Source organism: Pelodiscus sinensis, chromosome 31, assembly GCF_052426305.1.
Source record: "Pelodiscus sinensis isolate ZL-2025 chromosome 31, ASM5242630v1, whole genome shotgun sequence".
In the NCBI taxonomy this organism is placed as follows: domain Eukaryota; kingdom Metazoa; phylum Chordata; order Testudines; family Trionychidae; genus Pelodiscus; species Pelodiscus sinensis.
The window spans coordinates 12894601-12905424 of record NC_143082.1 but is presented as its reverse complement, the minus strand read 5'-3'; the positions used below and the strand labels follow the sequence as shown (position 1 = coordinate 12905424).

The 10824-nt window shown below is 60.0% G+C and overlaps 1 protein-coding gene and 2 non-coding genes across 3 annotated transcripts; all 3 read left to right on the top strand.

Annotated features, from left to right (window-relative positions):
* The first annotated feature begins 3046 nt into the window (after positions 1 to 3046).
* On the top strand, positions 3047 to 7984 carry ATP5F1B (ATP synthase F1 subunit beta). Its single transcript, XM_075901861.2, has 10 exons — positions 3047 to 3203; positions 3856 to 4038; positions 4488 to 4662; positions 5122 to 5243; positions 5585 to 5769; positions 5961 to 6119; positions 6471 to 6593; positions 6729 to 6941; positions 7285 to 7486; positions 7752 to 7984. Exons 1-10 carry the CDS (start codon positions 3083 to 3085, stop codon positions 7847 to 7849), a joined length of 1581 nt encoding a protein of 526 aa, XP_075757976.1. The 5' UTR covers positions 3047 to 3082; the 3' UTR covers positions 7850 to 7984.
* On the top strand, positions 4086 to 4159 carry LOC112547138 (small nucleolar RNA SNORD59). Its single transcript, XR_003090885.1, has one exon. It is a non-coding gene; the product is annotated as a small nucleolar RNA SNORD59 (small nucleolar RNA).
* On the top strand, positions 5418 to 5491 carry LOC112547137 (small nucleolar RNA SNORD59). Its single transcript, XR_003090884.1, has one exon. It is a non-coding gene; the product is annotated as a small nucleolar RNA SNORD59 (small nucleolar RNA).
* Positions 7985 to 10824: the final 2840 nt, after the last annotated feature.

Here is a 10824-nt window from a genome sequence, read left to right as displayed (position 1 = left end):
TGGAGAAGTGAGCATACCTGGGACTATTGGAGCGGAAAAGACATCAGAAACGCAGGGCAGTTCTACATGCTGCCCGGCGGTTCTAATTTTAGGTCTGCTCTTTAGCAGGAGCTATTGATAGTGATGTAGAAAGGGGCCAGGAAAACTCAGGACAAAATTCACTTAATGTGTTGTTGTTACAAGAGGCGTAGACATTACAAAGTAACATTTCAATAGAGGACACAATACAGAAGGGCCTGTAAAATCAGTTTACCTTTTGGGCCATTTATCAAAGTGGCTGCATTTCCAATTGCAGGGCAGGCTAAACAATAGACAGGCGAAGAAAATCAAACTGTGTAGCCTGAGGAGTTTAATAAATAACATCTTTTAATTATCAACCTTGAAAAAAACTCCCATGAAAATTACCAGTCCAGGCCCAAGACCAATTTGATCTCCTTTAGCACAATGAAGGATCGTGAAAAAACTAATAATATGCTCATCCGTCCCCAATAACCATTCTTTCAAGGAAATGCTTTTGTTCAGAGCTTCTCTAGTGTCTGTATTTCATGCACAGAGGTCAGAGTTAAGGATCTTATGGTTGTTTTGTTTGCTGGAAAGCCCTTGATCTGCATCTAAAGTCAGGCTTGGAAGAATTGGATTTTTTATTGGTAAATGTTGGTTCCACTACACGTCCACAAGCAAACAAACAAAATTCAATCGATGATTGAAATGTACAGCGGCAACATAAGAATGCTGCTTGTGGAACATGAGCTTTTGATTTAAGGGGAAGCTGCAGAAACTGAAATCAGACCTCCGGGTTCTAAAATCTTAGCCAAGCAAAGGGAAAACAATCCGGCGCTTCCAGGGCAGTCGAGACTTGCCTGCCATCAAAGCTTTAACAGATCCCTGGATTTAGGAGCAACGCTGCATGAGCAGAATGCTACTGAAGCAGAATTGCTTTGCCCCTGGTACACAGCACCGCACGAGGGAGGGTGAAGCTGGCCCAGGGAAGCCAAACTCTGGCTCTTTCTCGGCCTCCAGCCATGTTTCCAAAATTGTGAGGCACATTGGGCCCCTGGCAGCGGTGGGCAAGTAGATTTAGGGAGATCTACTTTGTATATTTTGATGTGATGTTGGCAATTTGTGTTTTAACAAATTTTTAACAAATTGTTCTTGTGTTTTAACAGTTACCAAACTTGAATGTTTTGATTCTCAACCTCCACAGTCCCTATAAAATCGATACAAAATGTAAACAGGCTTTAAAAGCCATAATTTTGCACGCAACTATATAAATAAATGAAGAAAAATGCATAAAGTGCTCTCTTAAAATTATATTAATAAAATAAAATTCTGCCCACCCTGTTGAAAGTTGATGTGGGTTGGTGGTGGTAAGAATTACGATCCCCAATTTGGTAATGAGCTTCTTGTGGGTTAACTTCACTTCTCCATTATACTCTAAAATGCAAAAAGCAGCAGGGAAACTTTAGTGAACACAGGAGCTCAGGGCATCAAAAACGCATGGGCTAATGGCGTGCAAGAGCACTGAGGTCCTGTAGCCCCTTAGGCTGCGTCTAGACTACATGGCTCCATCGACGAAGCCATGTAGATGAGGGTTGTAGGCAAAGGGAAATGAAGCGGCGATTTAAATAATCGCTGCTTCGTTTAAATTTACATGGCTGCTGCGCTGCTGTTTGTCCGCTCAGCGCGCTAGTCTGGACGCTCCCCTGCCGACATCAAAGCCCTTTGTCGGCAGCCCCGTTATTCCCCGTTATTCAGCGCAGCGGCCATGTAAATTTAAACGAAGCGGCGATTATTTAAATCGCCGCTTCACTTCCCTTTGCCCAATAAACAAATCTACATGGCTCCGTCGATGGAGCCATGTAGTGTAGACGTACCCATAAAGATGAACAGATTGAAGTCGGTATGGACCCGAAAGGGGAGAGCACGGTGTTGTGAGCCATGCATATCACAGATACAGTGATCAAACCACTGTGGTTTCTAGCCAGGCTTCAGTTACAAAAATTCCCTTTTTATTAATTAAAAAAAAAAGTCAAAATGGTGGCATGACTTAGAGCCAGGGAAGCACGAATACATCAAGCCTGTTAATTTGGCAGGGAATGAGGCAGTGAGAGGAGGGAGAATGGGAGCCAGGATGCCTGGGTTGTCTCCCCAGATCTGTGTTGGGTGAGCTGAGAGTCATTTCTCCTGGGTTCTGTTCTAGAAGCGCTACAGCCTTGTTGTGTGACCTTGGACAAATCACTTCCCCTCCCCATGCTGTCATTCTGCAGTGCAGATGCAGCTCCAGTCACAGTCCCAAGGGCTTGCCTGGCCAAACAACCGCCTGGCAGAACAACCCAGGCCCAGCAGTCGTAAGTCCAGATTTGCAACGCAGCAGCGTGGACCCTGACGCTTGGCGTGGCAGCGCCAACCCCACAAGCCCTGCAGGAGCCGGGTTTGCAGGGCAGGGTGGATCAGGTGATCCCCCGCTCCGAGGGCACAGCCGCAGGGAAAAGAACTTTGCATGCTTCATAGTGCCCACCAGCCCGCGTGGTTTTGGCATCTAGTGGCAGGGGTCAAGGCCAGGCCAAAAGGGACCATCCTGCTTAAGACCAGGCCAAGGGCCTGGCTGGGTTGGAGGCTCCCAGGGGCTGGGAAAGGCCTGTGGGCTCAGGCTAACCCCCTCCCTAGACCAGCCCCTGGAGCAGAAACCAGCTGCCAGGCCCAGCCCTGGAGCAAGGACAGAGCAGGACACGTGGTCACGCCTTCCGGGAGGAGGAGGGGGGATATCTGTGCCCTTAAGCGTTGAGCCCGCCTTTTCCAGCCCCGCCGGCCAATCACCGCCAATTTCCGCGTCAGCCGCCCTCCCTCGAGCGGGCCAACGGGAAAGAGGGAGCTTTATCTGAGTGACGGGGCTGGCGCCCAATGAGAGCGGCGCGCCAGAGCGGAGGCGCCGGAGCTTGTGGCCCAATGAGCGCGCGGCGCCGCCCGACTGGCAGGCCCGCCGTCCAACCGCGCGCGCCGGCCGGGTCACGTGCGGCCCTGGCGGCCCGCCCCCGCGGCGCTGGTCTCGGCGGGCGGGCAGCCGGGCCCACTCTGCGCCGCCATGTTGGGCTTGGTGGGTCGCTGCTCGGCCGCTGCCGCCGGCTCCCTGCTGCGGGGCCCGGCCCGGCCCGCGGGGCCGCTGCGCGACCTGCTGCTGCGCGGGGCGGCCGCCGCCGGGGCCCGTGAGTGGGGGCGGGGCCGGGCCGGGGTCACCTTGGGGGGGGGGGGACGCGGGTATTGGGGGGCGGGGCTGGGGGGAGCCCGGCGGGGGGGTATCCCGGGGGACTGGCCGTGGGGGGGGGCAGGGCTGGGGGGAGGGGCTGGGCTGGGGGGGGAACCCGGGGGGGAGGGGCAGGGCTGGGGGGGAACCCGGGGGGGAGGGGCAGGGCTGGGGGGGGAACCCGGGGGGAATGGCCGCGTGGGGGTTGTGGGGGAGGTAGACTGGTTGCAATGGGGGGGCTGGGCTGGAGAGTATCCCGGGGGGGAACCTGGGCTTTGGCAGCAATTGGGGGGAACTAGCCGCGGGGGGGGGGATCCTAGGTGGGGGGGTCCTGGTTGGGGAAGGCCTAGAGAGAGATTCTCTTCCCCCCCCTCCCCCCGCCCCTTTGGGAGAGGCGAACTGGGCCCTGCGGCCTGTCCTGCGAGCCCCCCTTGTCCCCCCTGGAGGCTGCAGACTGGCCGAGCCCACAAGGCTTTCTTATGGGGGGCGGGCCCCTCTGCCTAGCCGCTTGTTTCCCCCAAAGCTGCTCACTGTGTGTGTGGGGGGGGGGCGGGGGAGGTTGCTGCCTGCCCCCGTGTCTGACCTTGACTGGTGTCTCCTCCGCCCCTTTCCAGGACGGGACTATGCAGCGCAGACGGCCCCCGCCGCCAAGGCTGGGGTTGCCACGGGCCGCATCGTGGCCGTCATCGGCGCCGTGGTGGACGTCCAGTTTGACGAGGGGCTGCCCCCGATCCTGAACGCCCTGGAGGTGCAGGGCAGAGACACCCGGCTGGTGCTGGAAGTGGCCCAGCATCTGGGTAAGCACCAGAGTCCCTCAGGGGTCTGCAACCAGCCCGGCCTCCCCCCTCCACTGATGATCTAGCCTGATGACTTTCGTTCTTCTGAGCGTGCTGAAGCCAATTCTGTGATCTGAGGAGGGGGCTGCTGGTCTGGGGCTGCCCGGGAGGGCTACAGTGAAAGCAGTTCCCAGGGTCTCCTGTGCATGTCACCTGCCAGGTGGGGACTGAGGCAGCCTCCCACACCAGAAGCCAAGCTCATACAAACCTGTCCAACCAGGGTCTGAATGACCTAGCGCCTTAACCACGAGCCAGGCAGCCCCACCAAGTTAGGAGAAACACCCCCCCCCCCACCCCGCACCCCCCTTGGTGCTTGCAGTAGTCAGTTAAGACAGGTTTTAAGCAGCTGTCTTATCTGTGATTGCCCTTATGTAGCATCCATGTCACCCTCCTTTCCCCTGCCCCGGCAGGTGAGAGCACGGTTCGTACCATTGCCATGGATGGTACCGAAGGCCTGGTGAGAGGACAGAAAGTGCTGGACTCCGGTGCCCCAATCAGGATCCCTGTAGGCCCCGAGACCCTTGGTAGAATCATGAATGTGATTGGGGAGCCCATTGACGAGAGAGGCCCCATAACGACCAAACAGTAAGTGCAAACTCTCCCTGGCCTTGTGGGTGGATATACCAGGGTACAAGCCCCTACAAAGGGGCTGGACTGCACAGCACTTTGGGCTGCATGGAGGAATGTGGGGCGGGGGGGGGTTGTGACACACTATTTAAATGGTCATGAGTTTGCAGCACCATCTCCATGGTGATATGGGGCCTTGTTCAGTTTGGCTGCTGCCAAACCTCAGGGGTTTTTTCCAAAGTCAGTGGCTTTCGCCCTTAGGTTTCTGTAGCGCCTTGGATCCAACCAGGTGCGGGCCCCCTTGCTCTAGATACTGCATGAACGCAGGGAGCACAGCGAGGAGGCACAGGGCTGCCTCCGTTAAGAGCTGTCCTCGAAAAGAGAAACCTCACTGGCCCTTGGTGCTTCCAGTTGCTGTTCCATTCCCAGGGCTCCCAGCCTGTCGAGCGGACGTAATCCTGGGTCTCTGTATTGCAGGTTTGCTGCTATCCACGCCGAAGCCCCTCCATTTGTGGAGATGAGCGTAGAGCAAGAGATCCTGGTCACCGGCATCAAAGTGGTGGATCTGCTGGCACCATACGCCAAGGGTGGCAAAATTGGTGCGTGGCCAATCAAAGGGGTCAGGTGGGACGGGGCTGGTTTCCAGGTGTGAGAATTGACCCTGGGAGGGGGCCGTCACATGGTTCATGGAGCTGGACTCCCTTTGAGAGCTTAGGAAGCCACCCCGAAGCATTGTCACCGGGGCAGATGCTGTGTCCTTTCCAGCCCTGGTTCCTTCAGTGATGAGTGACCTGATGACTTTCGTTCTTCTGAGTTTGCTGAAGCAACTGCCAATCTCCTGAGAAGGAAAAGGGGGGACAGGGAGAGCCTCGTGGCAAAGCAGCTGCTGGGTCGGGGTGTGATTGTGCTAACCCGCTGCGCCCACTTCCCCCTCGCCCAGGTCTGTTTGGAGGCGCCGGCGTGGGCAAGACTGTCCTGATCATGGAGCTGATCAACAACGTGGCCAAAGCCCACGGCGGCTACTCGGTGTTTGCTGGCGTCGGGGAGCGAACCCGCGAAGGGAACGATTTATACCATGAAATGATCGAGTCTGGGGTCATCAACCTGAAAGACACCACCTCCAAGGTGAGGGGGCGCCTCTGAGGGCCAAGCTGCTCTGCTGGATTCGCCCAGACACAAGGCGAGGTCCCGGACCTGTGCAGCGTGCCCTGGCCAAGCCTAGAGCTTTGCGTTCGCCCCGGGGGAATGTGTGGTCCTTGGCTGCCCCTCACCACGGGGTGGGACCTGCTAACACGCTGACTCGCTTTGTGCCGCAGGTCGCCCTGGTTTACGGGCAGATGAACGAGCCCCCAGGCGCCCGTGCCCGAGTGGCTCTGACCGGCCTGACGGTGGCTGAGTACTTCAGGGACCAGGAGGGTCAGGACGTGCTGCTCTTCATAGACAACATCTTCCGGTTCACGCAGGCCGGCTCTGAGGTACTGGGCTGCAAAGGGCACCCGAGCCAAGGTCACCTGCTCAGCCTGACTGGCAGGTCCATGGCCAATGAGCTTAGTGTCCACACTCATGTGTTCTCCTGGCCCCACCCCCGGTTTGGTTCCCTCCAGGAGAGTGGCCCTGGCTCTCTGGTAGTCAGGTGGGCTAAGACTAGCCTGGATGCAAGGGAGGGGAAGAGCTGCAGACACTGTGGGGAGACCCCAGGCAGATTTGACCTTGAGAGGGAGGGACTTGTCTGAGGCTGGCTGTGGCACGGCCTCACTTGGTCCTGCCCATCAGCAAGGCTGCCCGAGTCTCTGCGCCTTCACCTGACCCCTCTCGGCTCCTTTCAGGTCTCCGCCTTGCTTGGTAGAATCCCCTCGGCGGTGGGGTACCAACCCACCCTGGCCACCGACATGGGTACCATGCAGGAAAGGATCACCACCACCCGCAAGGGCTCCATCACCTCCGTGCAGGTAACCGTGCTCTGGGGAATGGCTGGCCAGTGCCCCCTTGGGCACACAGGCCTCTGTGGGGTCGCCGAGAGGCTTCCCATAGTCAGCCCCCCTGGCAGCGCTCGGCCCTGGCAACCCATCTCCCTGCCTTCCTAGGCGATCTACGTGCCAGCCGATGACTTGACCGACCCTGCCCCGGCCACCACGTTTGCCCATTTGGATGCCACGACGGTGCTGTCTCGCGCCATTGCTGAGCTGGGCATCTACCCTGCCGTCGATCCTCTGGACTCCACCTCCCGTATCATGGACCCCAACATCGTGGGGCAGGAGCACTACGACGTGGCCCGCGGGGTGCAGAAGATCCTGCAGGTGCGAGGCAGAGGAGGGGGGGGCTAAAGGCCCAATGTTTGGGACATGAGTGGGCCGTGGGGTCCGGTTCCCTGCCATGGGAGCTGGGACTGGTCCCTTTGTCCATCTGGATGGGGGTAGGAGCACAAGTGGGGCGTGCTCGGGGGCTCTGCTCTGAGGGGCCCCTGCTCAGGGCCACAGGCTGGTCTGGGAGCAGCCGCCCTGGAGGCATACGCTGGGGGAAGGGGAAGCTCTGGGCTGCAGCCCAGGGGACCTGCCTGCCAAAGGCTTATTCCTCCCGGAGCCCCTGCTAGCTGCCGCGGCGTTGGCCTGGTGATGGCCAGCAGCACTTCTCCCCCTGCAGGACTACAAGTCCCTTCAGGACATCATTGCCATCCTGGGCATGGACGAGTTGTCAGAGGAGGACAAGCTGACGGTGGCCCGGGCCCGCAAGATCCAGCGGTTCCTGTCCCAGCCCTTCCAGGTGGCCGAGGTCTTCACAGGCCACTTGGGCAAACTGGTCCCGCTGAAGGAAACCATCAAGGGCTTCCAGCAGATCCTGGAAGGTGAGGTGCTGCGGGGGGGGCGGCGCTGTGGCCCACGGAGACACTCCCCTCTGCTCCCAGCCCCACATCTGCAGGTGGGACACTGGAGTACTGGGCTGCCTGGCAGAAGCTCTTGGAGCAAGGGGGTGTGGCAAATACAGATTCCTGTCGAGCTGCTGGGACATCACCCAGCTGTGGAGGGGCTCTGATGTTGGCTGCCCCTTGTGGGGGGATCCCAGGGATGCAGGGCCCCCTCCTCATAGCTGCCCCTTGCTCCCTCGCACAGGTGCCTACGACCACCTGCCAGAGCAGGCTTTCTACATGGTGGGCCCCATCGAGGAGGCTGTGGCGAAGGCCGACAAGCTGGCCGAAGAGCACTCGTGAGCGTGACTGGCTCCTTCTCACCTCTCCCCCCTGCATCCCCCATCGGCTCGTGGCTCCCGGGGCCGGAGCTGGAACCCGCGTCGTCTGCAGAGTCTATTTAAAGTTTCCAATAAAACATCCGTCTAAAACATGAAACTGAATCGTGGCCGCTTGTGGGGGGGCGGGAGGTCTGCATGGGGCAGAGTGGGGAGGACAGCAGAATTTACAGGGCTGCCAACTGGCACAAGCAGCTTCCAAGCCAGCTGCTTGCTGGGCCTGGCTGCCTGCTTCCCTCCCCTCGGCTTTGTGCCCTGCCGGGGGCCTGCATGCCCCAGCTTGGCGGCTGCCTCCTGCTTTGCACCCGGAAGGAGTCGAGCACGGCCCAGTCCTTCGTCGGCATGGCATCCGCCTGCCTGTGGTTCGTGAGCAGAGATTGGCCGAGTTCACTGCTCGTCCCTGCAGGGCAGCAAGCAAGGGCCTGGGACTTGGGAGTGCCCAGAGGCTCCCTGCCATGTACGTTGGCAGCAAAGCAGCCCGTCTAGGGCAGCAGAGGCTCCAGCCAGCTCCCTACCAGCTCACCGCCTACCTGGGACAGGGAGACTCCTGGCCCAGAGCCATGGCAGGGCCCAGTCCTTGACCCGGCCCTCTTACGCAGCTGCTCAGCCTGGCTCTGGCAGCGGGGCGATGACGCAGCACCTGCCCTGTGGGAAGTGCTGCAGGAGCTGTGCCAGAGCAGAGTCCATGAGGGAGAAGCAGCCAGTAACTGGTGAGTGGCTGGGTCCCAGCATGATCAGCTGCCTCTGTGTCCCCTGCAAGAGCAGGAGCAGCTGGGCGGGGGATCTCTGTCCTATTGCTAGTTCTGTTCCTGGGGCGGGGATTCCACCCGTAGCACCAGGAGCGCGCAGCCTGTGTCCGTGGGCAGTAACGTTTGCTCCCAATTCTGCAAGCTCCGGCCCAAGTGGGTCCTGTGCAGCTGCACCTCTGGGTCCTAACAGATCAGTCGCCTCGCCCTGCCCTGCCGGGCTCAAAACCAGTGCAAACGCTGGGAAAAGCCTGAGCCGGTTTAGTGAGGGGAGCCGGCCTAGAACCCAGGGCTTGGGGTGAGGTTAAGCCACTTCGGAGTTGTCAACGCTGGGCTGGGCACCTCTGTGACTGACATGCCTGGGCTGCTGCAATAGGAACGTGGCTGAAATGCAGCCACCTCTGGATTGGAACGTGACAGCTGTTTAAGCCGCTGAGAGCAATAGGCCCCAGGGAGCCAAAGCCCATTTCCATCTGCCTCCAGGAAGCCAAATACTGTAAGTTCTGGGATGCAGCAAAGGCTTGTGGCATCGTTGGGCACTCGCCTGCCCTCACCCTCTCATGTGCCAAGGGAGCAGCCCTGAAGTGCCTGTCTCATCCCTGAATCCAGCTCTGCCCCCTCCCTCTAGGGGTCTCGTCCAGCTTCCTCCACCCCTGCTAGGCTGGGGAGCTGTGGGTAGCACCCAGCTGGCTCAGGAGCCAGGGTTCACCCAGCTGGTGCGAGCTCGGTAGGGCCTGGGCTGGGGGTGGTAGGGGGTTTCCTCCCAGCTGCCCTGACAGCATTTGTAACTGGGGGAAGGAGGGCAGCTGGGGGTGGGCAGGGCCCCTTTGCACCAGAGATGGGGCCAGCAAGAGCCATGCGGGGGTCTAGATGGGGCTGGACACATCCTAATGGCTCCTAGTTGTGGGAAGCCGGGTGTGTGCCGGGGCCGGTCAGTCGGCGGGGCTGTTCCTGTATTCCCGGCGGCTGACTTCAAAAGGCAGGGGAGTGGGAAAGGCCTGGGGTGCTCCAGTGTCTTGCACCAGTTGTCTTCCCCCGACCCATGGCAGGCCAGAGCCCCTGAGTTACAGGGGGCAGCCCCTGGCAGTCATGGCCCTGCAGGTTCTATTTGAAACTGGGACCAGATCCCAGGGCACTGGCAGCTCAGCCTGCTCTGCCCTGCAGCATGGGCTGTGGGGCTGAGTCAGCCAGGCCCTGGCCCAGGAGAAGTGCCCCGCAGCTCAGCACACGCTGGCTGGGCACCCTTGGGTTCGGTGGCGCTGGCTGCGGGGCAGGCAGATGCAGGATTCAGCCAGGGAGCTGCTCTCCAGGGGGGTTAGCTGGCGGGTTACACACATGGCCGGTAACCGGAGTGAAGCCAGCTGGGGGGAGACACCAGCCTCCTGAGCACGCCCCCCCAGGCCACGCTGTGGCAGGGGTGCCTGGCAGCACCCCTCCCCCAGGCCTCTCCTGTCACTTGCACCATTTTGAAAACACAAAAGAGCCATTTGCTCGGCTTTAATAACCGTCCCTGGAGCAGCTGGGCCTTTTGTGCGGCTGGGCCGGCTCAGGGCTCCCCCTAGTGAGAGCAGAGGGGCCGGGAGCCCATAAGGGGGAGGCCTCTGACCTGGGGGGCGGGGGCTATCTGGGGAGGTCAGATTTTCATGCCCCACTTGGCAGTGGATCCGGGGTCTAGGCCAGAAGAGGGGCCTGGTCTGGGGTCAGAGCGGGGCAGGAACTGTGGTGGGGGAAGGGGAAGGATGAGTTAGCACCAGGGCACCCTGGCCCCTTGCAAGGGGAAATTTGCTACACGCCCCAGTGGCCTCCCCTTCCTGGCCCGTTCCCTGGGGCTAGTGTGGTGCGAAGCTGGGCTCCTTCCCAGCTGGGGGCCTGGTGCCCCAGGGGCCTCTCACCTGGCCCATCTCCCTCTGCCTGTGATCAGATGCGAGTGGGGCTGAAAATCCCCCCAGCCTGGCTCTTCCCATCAGACCAAGAGGGGACCAGACTCTGCAGGGTGTGGGGAGAGGCCATGCCAGGCTGGCCCGGGCCCCCAGCAGCGAGGCAGCCTTTCCTCACCCTCCCATGGCTCAGAGTCCATGTGGGTTGGCCCGGGTAGGTGCTTGGTGCCAGCTGTCACCCTCGGCCCGCTCGCACCATCGATCAGCCAGAGGGCACAGGAAGGGGCAACGCGCGTCTCCAGGGTCTGCTAGCCAGG

Excerpts from the sequence above, each read along its gene's own strand:
- ATP5F1B (XM_075901861.2), top strand. The coding sequence starts at position 3,083 with ATGTTGGGCTTGGTGGGTCGCTGCTCGGCCGCTGCCGCCGGCTCCCTG. Across the intron at positions 4,663-5,121 it reads GGCCCCATAACGACCAAACA|GTTTGCTGCTATCCACGCCG; the intron begins GTAAGTGCAAAC and ends TCTGTATTGCAG. Across the intron at positions 6,942-7,284 it reads GGGTGCAGAAGATCCTGCAG|GACTACAAGTCCCTTCAGGA; the intron begins GTGCGAGGCAGA and ends CTCCCCCTGCAG.